The 15108-nt window shown below is 50.8% G+C and overlaps 4 protein-coding genes; 1 reads left to right on the forward strand and 3 right to left on the reverse strand.

The window, feature by feature from the left end:
* Positions 1–813: 813 nt before the first annotated feature.
* RCC_08882 (uncharacterized protein) lies at positions 814–2718 on the reverse strand (the record flags this gene model as incomplete). Its single annotated transcript, XM_023774128.1, has 1 exon — positions 814–2718. One exon carries the CDS (start codon positions 2716–2718, stop codon positions 814–816), a length of 1905 nt encoding a protein of 634 aa, XP_023629896.1.
* A 4905-nt stretch (positions 2719–7623) lies between these two features.
* Positions 7624–8870, reverse strand: RCC_08883 (uncharacterized protein; the record flags this gene model as incomplete). XM_023774129.1 has 2 exons in its annotated part: positions 7624–8465; positions 8621–8870. The coding sequence occupies 2 exons, from the start codon at positions 8868–8870 to the stop codon at positions 7624–7626; spliced, it is 1092 nt and encodes a 363-aa protein (XP_023629897.1).
* A 2157-nt stretch (positions 8871–11027) lies between these two features.
* RCC_08884 (uncharacterized protein) lies at positions 11028–11549 on the reverse strand (the record flags this gene model as incomplete). Its single annotated transcript, XM_023774130.1, has 1 exon — positions 11028–11549. The coding sequence occupies one exon, from the start codon at positions 11547–11549 to the stop codon at positions 11028–11030; it is 522 nt and encodes a 173-aa protein (XP_023629898.1).
* Positions 11550–13806: 2257 nt separating this feature from the next.
* Positions 13807–14811, forward strand: RCC_08885 (uncharacterized protein; the record flags this gene model as incomplete). Its single annotated transcript, XM_023774131.1, has 1 exon — positions 13807–14811. One exon carries the CDS (start codon positions 13807–13809, stop codon positions 14809–14811), a length of 1005 nt encoding a protein of 334 aa, XP_023629899.1.
* Positions 14812–15108: the final 297 nt, after the last annotated feature.

The raw sequence follows: 15108 nt of genomic DNA on the forward strand, positions 1-15108 counted from the left end.
GTCGCTCTCTTTTGCGACACCTATACCCTTGTTGCCCTTGTACTCTGCGATCTGAGTAGGCCACAAACACCCGAAACAACAAAGCATGAGATCAATTTTTGTTGATTGAGCCGAGGCGATGGCGAAGTGAGAGTGGTCGCACGATTCGAGTAGATAGATAGCCGAGGCGATATGAGTCAGGAATAAGACTTTCACCTGTAACACTATTAGATGAACAGGAAGGCCATGGCGAAGATCTTGAGATAGCAAAGGAGATTTCGTGGGCATGGGCATGATGTTGTTAGAGACAAGGGTAGAAAGCGTCGCGAGGAGAGGAATAGAAGGTTCTTGGGCATAGACGTGAGATTTTCGGGGCCGAGAACGACACCGTTGGGGAGGATGGTGAGAATGTGGGAGAATAGTCAGGTATCGATGAAGGAAGAGAAACTTTGAGGATTCATAGTTCGAACGTCTTCTAGAATTCCGGGACATGTAACGTCAAGTCATTGAATGCTAGGAACACTTGGAGTTGGTATATCGTAGTCTTTCACAGAGCTGTCGATATGAGAGAATGATCAAGAAAACCGCGCCCTCAGCTGCCCTCTCCGTTGAATAACGGGGCACTCTGCTAGTAATAAAGGTTCTAGCAGCTCTAGAGTTATCATTTCTGCGGAGAGCAAGGCCCAAAGACGTTATAAAGACGACTAGAAGTGTCTCATCCCGACGAATAATTCTCACATCGACAGCTCTGGTCTTTCATGTCGTTGAGATGCTGCGGTGGTCAAGAGAGTGCATGTATTTCAATATCGCCAAATGATGCCGCCGATAACCGGCTCATCTATCGTCACTGTCTACTACGGTTTCCCAATCCTCCTTTTCCCATTGCTCATCATCATCCTCCTCAGCATCAAAGTTACTTGCGTTACTCGCTGCTGCTTCTCTCTGCAAGGGAACATGTTCCCCCAGACCCACCAGACTCACAACATCTCGTTCCCCTCCGCATGCCTCATCGTCTGTGTCTGCAAGATTCTCAGGCGCCTCGTTCTCCGCAAACTCGCTATTGGTCGTGTTGTCATACAAGTAAGCCACTGCTTGATCCGTGAAGTCCACCGCGTTGTCCTCCTGCAATTCCCACGCATCACTCATCATACCAGCCGAAGGATCAATTTCCCATGGTATGTGTGGACCATTGACTTTCTCCAGCATCGCGGCTKGCGACACCTCAAGATTTTCTGGCAATGCACCGAGCGCCTGGATTGTTGCTTTGAAGTCCGATGATCCGGCATCCCACTTGGCCTTGTTCACTCGCTCGAAGTACTGGTGATCCTGGCCAGGAATACGCCTGTAACCATCGCCATCTTCAATATACCCAACGGCCGGGAAACCTTGACTGAGAGGATGACCGCCTCGATTCCAGATTTTGGCAAGCTGGAGGTAGAAGGGCACAACTGTCTCTTCGTCGTCCAGGGCATGGCGGAAAAGCCACTCATACTTGATCGGCCATCTGGTATGCGGTGTCTGCAACAAAGAGAGCCGTCTTATCTCTTCTGCTGACTTTTCTAGCTCTTGCATCGTCCGCACGCGCAAAGCACGGAGTTCGAGAGTATGCTTTCTGTCGTGGAGATTCGCAGTCAGTCTTTGAGCCCGCTCGAGGGTGGCGTCGATGTATCGACCTTGATTGGGCAAATTCCTTCCCGGATGACAGACATCATTTCGGAGGGTGATCTGTGCAAAGAGCGACAGGTGTGCGATGCCCTGAGCGATTTCATTGGACTTCATACCGGGGAGACCAGCTCCAAGACCTTGCGCAGTAAGATCCTGATGTCCGAATTTGACCATGCTTGGGCCTTCGCTCCAGTGCTCATTCTGTATCTCAGGCAGGGTAAGACGCAACGTCTCGTGGACTGACTCTTGCACGATGCGAAGAGCCCTGGCCAGAACTGATGCTTGCTCCTCCTGCGATATGCGCGATGATCCCGCCTCCGAGGTGTAGAATTCGTCGTTATCAAGCGAAGTCTCATGCATGAGAAGTTTTCCGTAGGCATTTTGCGTGGGCGGTGGCAACATCGAGGGGCCTTCGACTTGGCTCTGCCAGATCTGGATCTGCTCCGCTTGCGTCTCCTCTGCATGAGCTTGCTCCGCCTGAGTTTGATCTACTTGGGAGTCCCCATGCTCAGAATCCAGGTCGCGGGGATTCTCTGGTTGAGACTCCTCTTCTTGCAACTCCACCGCATCGAGATGCAGATCAGATACGGGTCTCTCTCGTGCCTTGAGTACGCCAAGAGTAGGACGATATATAATGAAGCTCGATTTGATATATCTAGGCGAGCGTACCTGACGGCGTGAGATCACACATCCGCGCAGGCTCGTCTTCGGGAGAGGTATAAGGCCACGAGGATGATTTCTTTGGTGGGATGACGATGGATCCTTCGGCTTTGCAGATGGTAGCAAAGACGTGAGGCATCTCTGTGGGGAGTTGAGAGGCTTGTTGGAGAGGCGATGCGTGGTCTTTCGCAATAGACCATTGCTTCTGGCGGCAGTCTCAAGAGCGGATGCTTCAAGCTCGCGCACTCGGGCCCGCAACGCATCGTTCTGTTCCTTGTACAGATCTGCTTGCGCTTTGTGATGTGCGTTGAGATCTGTCAAATCTGTGTACAGTTGGGCCTCGTGCTGAGGCGCAAGACCACGCTGTAGAGAAGGAGGTGGTGGCTGTAGCTCAACTTCAGCTCTGTGTCCCATCAACAAGATCTCACAGCCTGAGTCTTTGCGTAGCGGAGGAGGTGACTGTACTCTCCGAAGCAGGTACCTGGGCTGATCTGCTGAATTCTCGGTCGTCGACGATTTCTGAAACCAAAGGCATTGCGGAATGTCCCTGGTCAGTCGAGGTTTCAACAACCGCTCTGCAACCAGGGAAGCTGGTGAGGCTGGACTTGGACTTGTTGATGATGAAGATGCTATCGAGTCATCTTTAACGGGATTGTGGCTTTCTAGTGAAGGCCTGGTAGCGGTTGGTGAAAAGAGGGTCGAATGTGGAGTGGCAGGCAGAGATGCCATCTCGATGCTGAGAAGATGCGCGTGTAGACTGAATGTAGCGGCGCAATGTCCAGCTACTAAGGACGTAGAAGAACGTGGAATGTAGACATTCGAAAAAGATACCAAATTGTCGAGAGCGGGAAGAGTGGGTCCGCACCACTTCCGTAAGTACAGTGACTAGATCCAATTCGTGTTCGCAACAGCTCACTACTTCTATACCTGGATCGTTCTGCGCGCTCTCCAGCGGCGACCAGCGAGTTGTGGAGTATCGGCAGCATCCTCGAAAGTGTAGGTCGCTACGATCGAGCCTCATTATCGTGATGTGATCTCGWGAGGCCGACGTCTCGGCCGGAGTACTTGAGGCGTACTCCGTAGGCGTGGTGGCCTCAGGCAGTGTGGCTCCTGCGCGGGAAGAGCTTGCAGGAGTCGGTGGAGTCTCACGTTGCCTGATTACGAGTCGAAAGGTGCTCATGCTCCATTCGTCACTCGAAACGTGCAAACCGCTAATGTTGACGACTTGGCGTGGTTTGCTGGTCAGCATACGCAAGAGCCCTATGGGTTTTCGACCATCGGCAGGACATGGTGCTCCGCTGCAGCATCTTGACTAGCAAGGTCATCGTCGTCTCTGGCATGCAGTGCCGCGTCGCCTGGCTGGCGCAGTATGAATATGGAGGAGAATCCGAGAGTCGCCTGACTGCCGGCGAAAATTTCAATCGAGTGAGCTGGGGACGGCAATGGCGATATGGGCACTGCACAAGAGCCGTTCGCAATCTTGAGATGTGCTGAATTGCTGCATCCTCTGCCGGATCGCAAAATTGGCCGGATGGCAAGCAACATCTTTTTGGCCTTCTGTGCGTTAACGACGTCGCCAACAGTCATTACCAGAGACGATCCCAGAGAATCGCTATGAGACAAAAGCCTACTGACTTCTCTGGGGAACTCATGTCGATGGAAGCTCAGCAAGCGTCTTTTGATGTGTATCGTGAATTCGGTGTGGGCAGTATACGAGACCTAGCGACAAAGGTCCGAGCTGCAACGACGTATGCTGAGATCGCACCAGAGCATTACTTCTGAATCAAGAAGTACTCCAAGCGATCACGGTAGTGATGGAGCGGGCAAAATGATGATTCAGCAGTCGCTCGAGGTGGAAAGACTGCTGTATCCTCATGCCGACTGCTCGGCGCTTTGTTTTGGTGGGTTCTTGGCCCTTTCATGGGTGCCAGCTTCTCCTTTCTCGACACCGGCATCCATTATACAAAGCTTGAAAGGTTCTTCAATGTCGCTCGTCCACTCTCAAGCCGCAGCAGGTCTCTCGCGTCAGATTCGGCATCATCCATCGGGTTCTGTCCTATGGCCGGAGACATAATGGTGAGCCGGTTTCGTAAGGCTCTGGTCGAGTTGAGTTGAAGAAGTATGGGATGAGTCGAGGGATGTGGGTGAGCATCAGACTTGATGGTAGTCGAGGTGAAGTGCGAACTTGTAGAGGAGAAGTTGGAGGCTAGTCCACAATCGTCATACAGCGGGATTTTGCGGCAAGATTCGTGAATTGTKAGGTATGATGKGCAGCGACAGCAGTGTGGTGCGAGATATTGTATGATTTGTATGAGAAGTGTAGGAGTTCAGCTCACTAGATGAGAATGAGAAGACTGTCTTCTTCTGGCAGAAAGGGGAAGGTATGTTGTTCTCCCTATTTGCAGTACTAAGCAATCAGCTCATTGGTCTCCAGGCAAACGCTACAAACAGTTGAGTCATGAGTTCAATGGAAGTTCCATCTTGCAATCGCTGAAAGGAGTTGTTGATCTTGTATACACATTCCGGAAGATGTCTGGCAGTCGCTTGACCAAATCGGCATACAGGAATACCGCAGAGATCGTATCGATGCAGTTTGCTACTGWTAAAATGAGTCCAATCACAAAGGTATCCAAATTGCTCAAAGGAAATGCAGATATCGTCTCTAGGATGAAGAAGCTGAGACTTGCAGCCTGCAGCTTCTGAGGAATACCTTATACAAAGGTGAGATCGTCAGAGTGAACAGGTGTCAATGAAGGGAGAGAACTGACTGCTTGAACTACTCGWGCTTACAAGAAAACAGGTCGAGACCCGGCTTTGATAGTCCATTCTATGCTAGGATACATTCTATGCTAGGATACAACACATTCATGTAAGCATGCAGCAATCATCGGAGAGCTTCACAGACACCAGCACTTCCAATGAACAGTACCACTTCTTTTTCCTCCTCCCTTTCCGTCTTGGCAACGGTCCTGCGATTCGTATGACTTCTATTGTCCTTGCAATGACTACCTCTACTACCTCCTTGGGGTAAATCATTTCGRCTTCCGGCAGCGTTTCCAACTCGGATTTAAGAAAGTCTGTTGCCACATGAGGCTGGTGTGATCGAGCAAAGCTTCCATCATCTTCGCCTGCTTCCTTTTTCGGCCTTTCTTTTGGTCGCCATGGCTGGGAGGATGGGTGCTCGTGGTCTCAATCCTTCCTGCAGTCTAGACCTTTGGAAGTATTCCAAAGGGAAGCTAAAAGATCGATGGATTAGCCGCTCGTGCTTCTTATTTGACTTTCTTTGTTCTAGCAGAAGCTTCGCAGTAGACGTACTCTGCCGGTAAGATTTCTTTTTTCCTTACTGAGCATCTTCGGCCCACAGCTCATGGAACTTCACTGTGTATTAGCAGTCGTGGAACTAGCAAGTCGGTATTCGTCCTGTCAACGGCATACATCTTCCAGACCTCATCAACATGGGCTATACTCAAACACCGTGGAATTTTTCACATGAGATGTTCCACAAGCCGAAGACAGGGCCTGGCCGCACGAAGGCATAATCAACACCTTCAGTTTCCGCACAGGACTTCGATGACATTTGCCCCTTACCCTGAACCTGATTGGCCTTACCGATACTCTACACCACAGAGGACAGCTGCCAGTACTGTCTATTGCGGGATTGAATTGAAGTGAACAAGATGCCATAGACGAGACGGCATGAAGGTAGATCGCGTGGGATATGATCTCGTTACCTTCGCACTTGACTCGAGTCGGCAAGACACTAAAGCCGAGCCATTATTCACGATTATTCCATTGCAGGTGTAGGGATAGGAAAAAATAACAGTGTGCAACGAGAGGAGCTCCGCTGGAGTCGTGGACTTCAATTAGGGTTAGGGTTGGGGTATCGCTGGATGCTTTATCTTCTCGACGTTGTTGGAACACAACAGCGGTTAGCCAGAATGGCTTGCATGATATCTTCTTGAGTAGTTTTCTTCGACTCGAGGATGGTACAAGCGCTTCGTGACGCAGTTTACGTGACAAGTCGTTGTCTCTGACGCCTTTCGACTCTCCGTTCAACTTAAATCACAAACGCAATGCTATTATCACACTTCGCTGATTATATTCCAGGTCAACTCGGACGCCTATGGCGGGAAAACTAATGAGTCTTCTCATCCAGAGCTTCTTAGTTTTATGTGCATGTCGATCAGACTGGATTGACACCTTTAGTCGAACCCCTGAAATTCACTCCGCGCATGGCAGTCTCGGGCCRCAATTTTGACAAGAGATTATCTTGATGGATGATTTGAAGCTGTGCGTGCTATGCTTTGAGCGAGATTATGCGATCAAACTTCGCAAGCTCCAGAACAAGCTACAAGCAGAGCTGCCAATTTCATTTGCCAACATCGAAAAAGGCTGTGTCTCTCTAGTACAGGTTCCAGGAAGGGGAAGTTATTTCGGACATTTCAAACGAAGCTGTCGGGGGTATGAGTGGTTGATCCACAACGAGACTATGTTATGTTACCTCTTCGACCTAGATCGTTTCGACTACATGAATGTGTCCGAGAGGATCGAATCTTTGGCTAAGATTTGGAATGTAGAAGGGTATCTTTTCAGTGAAGGGCACTCACATGGAAAACGAAGAGAACAGATCATTGACGCCAACGAACATCGCCGCATGTCTGGCCAAGACGATGACCCCTTCAATCGGCTGTATGCCACTTCATTCGGCGTGGATAGCTTAGCCCTTACAGAATACATGTAAGCCTATGGTATGGCCGGGAAAATGGTCTCCGAGTTGTAGGCAAATGATGGCCAAGGTCGTGGAGCAAGGACCTGAGTTTTGGGATCCCCCTGAACAGGAGGCACAGTACCAGGCGTAAGCAGCACAGAGCCTGTAGAATGACATGGATGGCGGGGTCTTCGACTGCGCGAATAGGGCAACTGAGGTAGCGTATCGTCCCGAAAGCAGACTCACTTGGCCAACGACTACTAGGGTAGAGGCATCCACGCGATGGATACCGCTGTTAAACCATGACCAGAGTGATCAGGCTGAAGAGTATGTGAATGCGGACGGAGGGTAAATGATGAAAGGGAAGAACACAAGGAAGAAGATGCGATCCCTAGCAGATTGGCAGGCCAAAATATCGACGAGTCTGAGCTCCGATCACCGTAACAGAAGGATCACCGAACTTTCATAGGTATATAGCGATCAACTCCAATCATCTTCATGAAGATAACCACCAGAGTGTGGTTCATATCGACCTTCCTGACATTCGCCACCATAGTCTCTCTAGCCTACAACTGCAGTATCTCAAAAAAATAAGATCGTAGTGATTTTTTTCAAGGGGTAGGAGCCTCTGCGTCCGAGTCAGGTTCGGAGGGCGCAATGGCGTAGCGAGTACTCCCACTAGAAGTACTTCTAGTGGAACGATCGGACTGGATGCGTGCGTAATTGAAAGCTCCCGCATCCACGTTGCGTTGTAGATTGCGTTCTTGTTGTCTCACTCTCCCAGCGACTACCTCAGGCTCGTCTTCCCATGGTTCTGCAGCGGGAGTCTCGGCATCGATTAGCATCCTCATTGCATACGCAGACATTGTAGAATCAGCACGGGATGCTCCGAGCTTTCGGACGACACGTTGGAATGTTGGCGTGTGTGCGTCCCAATCATCTCGATGCAACCGTGCGAAATAATCTTCGTCTTGGCCAGGAACTCGGAGGTAGGTCTCCTCGTCGACTGCGAATCCAGAAACAGGATCCACTTTGCTCAAGGGATGCCCGCCTTTATTCCACGCAATCGCAACTTCAATAATCACATCTAGAGTGTTTGCAGGGAAACGGAGGGCATGCCAGAAGGTTCTCTCCTGGTGAAGATCCCATTTCTTGGCAACAACATCCTGATAGTTTTCTCTCAGTGCGGCGTGGGCAAGTTGTATCTCTTTGTAAGAACGCATCACTTCTGTCTGCACTCGGTCTCTCAGAGCCCGAAGTGCTCCTGCGTGCTTAGAATCGTGAAGGAGCACAGCCATATGATGTGCGTGGTATAAAAGGTCATCGATGTTCTTGGTCTGCTGATCGGGAAAGTCCGTGCCGGGATGGCAAACGCTATTGCGAAGAAGTGAGACATCCCTCATAGCGTCACGGGCTGACGAGTCGACGTCTCTCGATTTCATCTCAGGCAGTCCTACGTGGGGAAAATCAAGGAGTTAGCTTTGCCAGAACGAAGAAGGAGCGAAGGATTAGCTGCACATGCCGTAGGATGCGAGATATCCAAGCAGGGGCATCTCGGAATGTCACTCCGTGACCAATAGCTACCACAAATATATCTGTTAGACTTACCTTCACCAAATTGATCCGTGAGATCCTTGTTCTCCAACCTCACCATCCATGGCCCTTCGCACCAGAGCCTGTTCTGGACCTCCGGCATGTATTCACGGCTAGTTTCCCACAGAGACCACTGGGCTAGTCTTAGCCCTTCCCCTAAGAAGAAAGCCTGTCTCTCGTGGGAGATCCGCGCGAAACTTGGTGCTGTTTTGGAAAACTCCCTATCGTTAAGTCTCGTTTGAAGAGCTAGAAAGGTGCCGAACATGCTTCCTCGAAGAGGATTCCCTCTCAGATATGCCGCTCGAGATCTCTCCTCCTCCATAGTTCTCCGAAGCTCTGCTAGTATTGTTGCAGGTGGAAGAGTTGAACGAGGTGAACGAGGTGACGTGGTTGAAACACTCCGGGGCCTTCGAACGGTATTGGGACCGGAGCTAGGGGGTTGATTTAACGGTCCCTTGCGACCGGGACTCCTTCCTGAATCCGACACCGGCATTCTGTCAACTGAGATTGCAAATGAATGTTGTTAGGTTGGAGTGGTGTGTCTCGGGAACCTTGTGGTCTCAACATTTACCGGTCTCCATCCACCTAGTACCCGGAGAATTTGTTGAGTCCAAGCATTGTCTCTGGTCTTTCACTGAGCTCACCGCATTCGATCGAAGATAGGTCAGGTTCTTTGTTCAATTTCCGAGATTGAATGCCGCTTTGATCCTGATCACTTGGAGCAACAAAGCGGGTCAGATTCGAATCACGGATGTGTGCATGCAATTGTCCTTGAAGCATATCGAGCATGATCATATCAGTTTCCACGGCGATGGAACGTGTTGTTCACTTTGGGCCGGGGGAGCGCTATAGTGTACTATGACCAGCGTTCTCTGTCAAATCACTGAACGAGTGACAAACCCATCTTCCGAAGAGTCGAGAAAGTGGTTGGACTTCTCGTCCACATTCATGATAATATTGCAAACCCCATCGGCTTGTATGTTCTCCGCCCGGGGATACCAGATGTATTTCACTTCGCCTTCTCCTTGCCCACGAACACATAGCGCACGGACAAGAGTCCCTGCTTTTTGGATCAGGTCCATGTTACAGACTTGAGTGCCCTGCGTTGTGATCCAATTGCTCTTCTGCCATGCATGTATCCAAGAAGTCATGCAATTGATCGCGTGTTGGGAGTCCGAGTAGATTGTAACATCCATTGCAAAATGCCAGTCGTGTTGGTTAAGTCTCTTTTCCCATTCGAGGGCTTGTTCCAGACCGAGAATAATTGCAAAAAGCTCTGCACGTTCGTTTGTTGGAGGTGGATTGGTCGCTAATCGCCGTGCAGAGAACGATATTTGCCCTGCGAAATTCTCCATAACGGCAGCAGCCCTGATAGCGTGGGGTGATTCATTCCCACGACAGTCACCGTCAACGTATTATGTGACGCTGTACGCTGACATTTGGAACACTCTTTGCTGTGAGCGAGTTTGAGCAGCTTGTAGAGGCTACTCAAGCGAGAATGCTGGAATGAGAAGCCAAAGGGAACCTGATCTGAGATTTCCAACAGTTCGACCATAATGTATTGACTCAAGGTAAGTGAAGGAAGGAGTGAAGTGAAGACCAATCTCCAAGTTTGGGCGGTTTTCGGAACCACTAGCATTGGCTTGTAGGGATTCAGTATATTACGAAATGAAAGCCGAAGTCTCCCGCGTCGCTGAGAACGACCCCAGTACAATGATATGGGTACAGTATGACTGCTTGCTTTCCAGAGTATGACTCAAATCAAGTGCCACGGCACAGTGTATCTCCGTGTACATCAGAAGTGCGATAAGGGTGATGGCGTTTCCTCTTCCAGCACCTCAGGGAGACATTATCGTCACCCTGTATATCTGTTGTCCGAAAGTAGCGTTTCGTCAAACCATCTCTTGAATGATATCACACTAAGCTTAAGATACTGCGCAACAGCAGCCTCAAGAAGCATCGAGAAGAGGCCAAAGAGCTCCTGTCAGCATCCGATTGTGTGTGAAGAAGCGTCGAGGGGGTCAGAGTACAATGAATGATGACCTCTGCTCCAGCAAAATTCCAAGCGATTGTCATACAGTCTCTCTACAATTCGAGGCTCGGCTGCGCCCATCATGGGGGTTCTTGCAGGTGAAAAGGTGGTGGATGTCAGATAGCTGATGAAAATACGTWGAGTAACCCTCGTTCCAATTGATCTGGCTTCGCTTTGGCGATTGTCACCCATTTGAGGTTGTGATGCAGCCATGTTTGGCAAGTTGAGTGTCATGTAGTGCTCCTATGAAGCACATCGAAAGGTCGTCCTTCCGCGTAGACCAAGTTCGGAAGTCGTAAGAATCTGCTAAATCTTCCAAATGTCTCGTAGAGCAAGAGCAAAGACCCCAAAGCCAGAGACCGATCAATCCAACGTCCACCGAGAAATCATTCAGTAGTCGCTGTCCGAGGATTCATCGCACATCTTATCCAATTCCCTATTACAAGCTTCATCCGCGATCTTGTTCGGACTTCGAGGAACCCATACATAGTCCACAGTCCCAAGTTCCCGAACCCGATCATCCAATCTAGAAGCTCTCTGGATGAGCCCCTTATTCGCCACTGGATTCCCAACCGAATTTCTCCAGTCCCTACCCGGCCACAAGTAGATCCAGTCTGTCAWACAGTTGACCGCATATCTGGAATCCGAGAAGATTTTGAGTCTCAGTTTGGGTAAGCCTTCGAGCGAGTCGTACTTTTCCAATGCTAGTTTGAGGGCCAGGATGATAGCGGTGATTTCTGCTCGCTGGCTTGTGGGATCGTGCTTGCAATGGCCACCGCTTGGAAGCCGCTTCGTCCAGGTCCGGGTACCGCCGTACCTGTATTGTCTCACTGCAGCAGCTGCTCCAAAGGCCCAGGGTTGGCCATTTCCGCGGCATCCGCCATCCACATAGTACACCAGAGTGTAGACCATCTCGTAAAGCTATTGCTTGCGCATGCTGCAAGAATAGGAGCAATTTGCCTTCGCAGAGTGTGGTTGTTTGTGCGTGTTTCAAAACCAAACGAGATGGCACCCGTGTCACCAATGTCGGACAGGGGTCGGAAGAAGGTTGAACCAAGATTCCTTCAACCCTGCTAGTTCTAAGTCTCCTCCGGGGATATCACCGACGATAACAGTAGGTCKGTGCCTTTTCCTGTTGCCTCTTCCGATAGCAGCCCTAACATGGCGAGAATGTTGGCTCGAAGCAGCTCCCATGCAAAAGAGGAGTGCATTCGCTTGTACAAGGAGTACTCGGGCAGGTCGTATGGCAACACCATGTCGAGAAGATTGTGGACAATCAAAGAGCTCACAGTAATCGGTTTGTAAGCTGAACGATATCGATCATGAAGAGTGCAATAGACATTGATCTGTAAAGCCAAGGTGTGTGTTGAGGAGATGCCCCTACACAACCTACGATCTGCGCTGCATTTCGTCACTTTGATGGACGAGAAGCAGTGGATCAACCGGCGGGTAAGTCTATGCAGACACGATTGTCTTGGAAGCCACTCGAAATGTTCTCAGCCCACAACATGTCACCGGTATGCGCATCGGTGTCGTGGCGAGCCGACCAAGTACATCGAGAGTCCAGGAGTAAATGCTCCAATCGAAGATCACCCTTGATTCCAGGAATCAGTCAATCGAAACTCGGATTGCCAAGCTAATCCAATTCAGTGTCCCATTACCATCTGCTTCAACTCTGCTCTACACGCCTCACCTGCAATTTGAGCAATTTGATTTCCTTCTCATGGGATCCAGATGTCAGTGAGACTGTCCAAAGCTCCCACTCCATCGTCCAGATTCGACGTCTTACAGATCAAATGCTTTTTCGATACACACTGTCCCACGAAAGCCATCCAGTCGTTCTCAAAAGATAACATGTCCCAGTTTGGGAAGTGCTTGATGAAAGTCTGCATCTATCGTTCTCCGCAGTCTGGTATTCACACGGCTGCTGCAGCGGCGTATACCCCTGGTAGATCGTTCCTGGAATATGGTCCATCGATATACGACTACATGGTGAARGGCTCTAGGCCGAGGGCAGTGGGCTTCGCTGGCTTGATCGACAGCGCCAGATGGTGCGACATATTGAAGAAAAAGCGACAGACGAAGAGCACGTGAGTAGTCGTCGGTAGTTTCCAAGATGAAGTGGAATCTCTAAGGAAAGTTCATGGGGAACKGTAGAGCTAGTCGTCCCGAGGCTCCACAAAACTGGTGCTACTGAGTCGGGTGATCATGGACCACGGACCAAATGATGTATCTGCAAAATGCTCATCAGCTTCTTTGATTGAATCTGTGTCCTAACAGACAGAGATTCGGCTGGCGTGTAGGTGGCATATAACAGCCATGTCATGTGCCGACTGACACGTGGACCGCGTACCTCCGCCATGCTAACCCCATTCTCAACATGCCGTCTTCGCCCAAAGAATCTGGGTCAAATGGTCGATCTGATAGCAGCATGGAGAGACAATCCGCGATCTTGCCCAATCCTCATGGTGCGACATTCGAGGCAAGGAAAGACGAGCCGTCATCATAGCCGGTCATCAGTCCGACCACCACATTTTCGCAGAGGCATCCAGAAGAGGCAATCTTTTCCTTGCCAGATTCAAGATGAACATGGTGTTTCGCATCGCATGCCAGGATCTCCTTTCAAAATCTTGGGCGTCCGGCAAATTCTAAGCCAGGATTCCCCGTTCCCCAGAAAGCCAGATCCCAGCTCGCAATCAGCACGGGATCCAATTCAAGCACCTCTCCCCAACGATCATCCCTGTTGACATCTGCCAACAAGGTGACAGCGCTGTGAACAATTGCCCGTAGGCAAGCACGCGAGGGACGGAGGTGCCCGAGGAAAATGAGATGCTGCCGAATCTGCGATCTCAGTACCTGGACATCCCACGGATGATGTCAAATCCTTCTCAAATCTCGCAGGCATGATGAAGCTACTTCAAGTACATGCATGTCGAGACTTTTTTTCCCGTGGTGGTCGGGAGAGAACGCATGGTATGGGATGGCTCCACGTACCTCTCTTTTCATCACCCTGCCACCTCATCAGCAATACTACTGCCGGCCGAGCACGCACACATACCCAGGGTAAGGTAATATCTCACCACCTCACCTTCTTGTTCTCTCCTCCCATACCTTCTCTCTCTCTCCCTCTCTCGTATCCCAGCACACACGAGAGAGTCAGTCACCCATCATGCCCGAACAAGCCGATCGCTCACGTTCACGTTCCCGGCCTCGCCCACGGCCTCGTCGCTATCCGTCCGAGTCCTCCTCACGCTCCCCTTCTTCTCGCCGTCACCGCTCTCAGCGAAGAGGTCCACCTCCACGTCGCCAGTCTTCCCGCCGCCGTTCTCCCTCTCGAGACTCCGACGTCGGACCCCTCCCGTCCGACAAGCCCTTCTACAAGAAGAAARCACTCTGGGCGACGCTGGCTTCAGCGGCGACAGTAGTTGCCGTCCTGCCAACCTGGCGTTCCGCAAACGCCTCTCGCTCTTCCGCCACAGCGTCTCACCGCTCGGCGGACGCCTCCCATCGTTCCGCAGAAGGATCCATGCGCTCCGCTCGCGCCGTGGAGAAATCTCTGGAATTCTCCGAAAGATCAGCGAATGCAGCGATGAGGTCTGCAGAGGCAAGTCTGAGGTCTGCCAGAGCTGTTGAGAGGTCTACAAAGGCTGTGGAGGCGAGTGCGAGAGCTGTTACCAGCACGGCTGTTGCTGGCGGGCATATGGACCACGATGGAAGATATTTGGGTCCGCCACCGGGGACGGGTGGGAAGAAGGCGATTGAAGCACCGAAGATTGACGTTAAACCTAAGAGCGAGGTGGGTGGGGAGAAGAAAGGGGATGCTGCGAGGGACAGGTGGAGCAATGCTAGTAACGTTGGGAAAGAGAGGAGGAGTGATGTTGGGAGAGACAAGAGGAGTGATGTTGGGAATGTCGGGCGKAAGAGTGATGTCGGGAGGAAGAGTGAAGTTGCGAATGTGGGGAGGAAAAGTGATTTAGGAGGAGGATCGAGAGGCAGCGATGTCGACAGAGGAAGGAGTGGAAGGAGAGATGAGAGGAGCCGAAGTTCTCGTCCAAGAGAAGATGGTGGGAGGCAGATGAAGCAGATTGAGTATGAGCCGTTGAGCAACTACTTGGGGAACGCGACTCTTCCTTCGAGGTTGCCGGTGCCGGTGCCGGTTCCCGTGAGAGTGTAATGGAAGTTGGCGTGGAAGATGTTGTGGGTGCTGGAGTTTCTCATTTTTGCAGCGTTGTTGATGCGGTCGGGAGTTGTAGGATTCTGGTAATATTGTTGGCTTCTGGATTGTGTAAGTAATAGGAATACGATGCAACACTTCTTCCACCTTGACGAAGATGTTCCAGGATCGTCATTCCCTGACTTGACCAAGATGCTTCAGCGGTTTGATTCCCCGAGGAAGATGTTCCAAGGCTGTTATCTCCTCACCCGAGAAGATGGTGTCAAGTGCAGCACTAACATTGCATCAGCTCCAACT

The sequence above is a fragment of the Ramularia collo-cygni genome (assembly GCF_900074925.1).
Source record: "Ramularia collo-cygni strain URUG2 genome assembly, contig: RCC_scaffold15, whole genome shotgun sequence".
In the NCBI taxonomy this organism is placed as follows: Eukaryota; Fungi; Ascomycota; class Dothideomycetes; order Mycosphaerellales; family Mycosphaerellaceae; genus Ramularia; species Ramularia collo-cygni.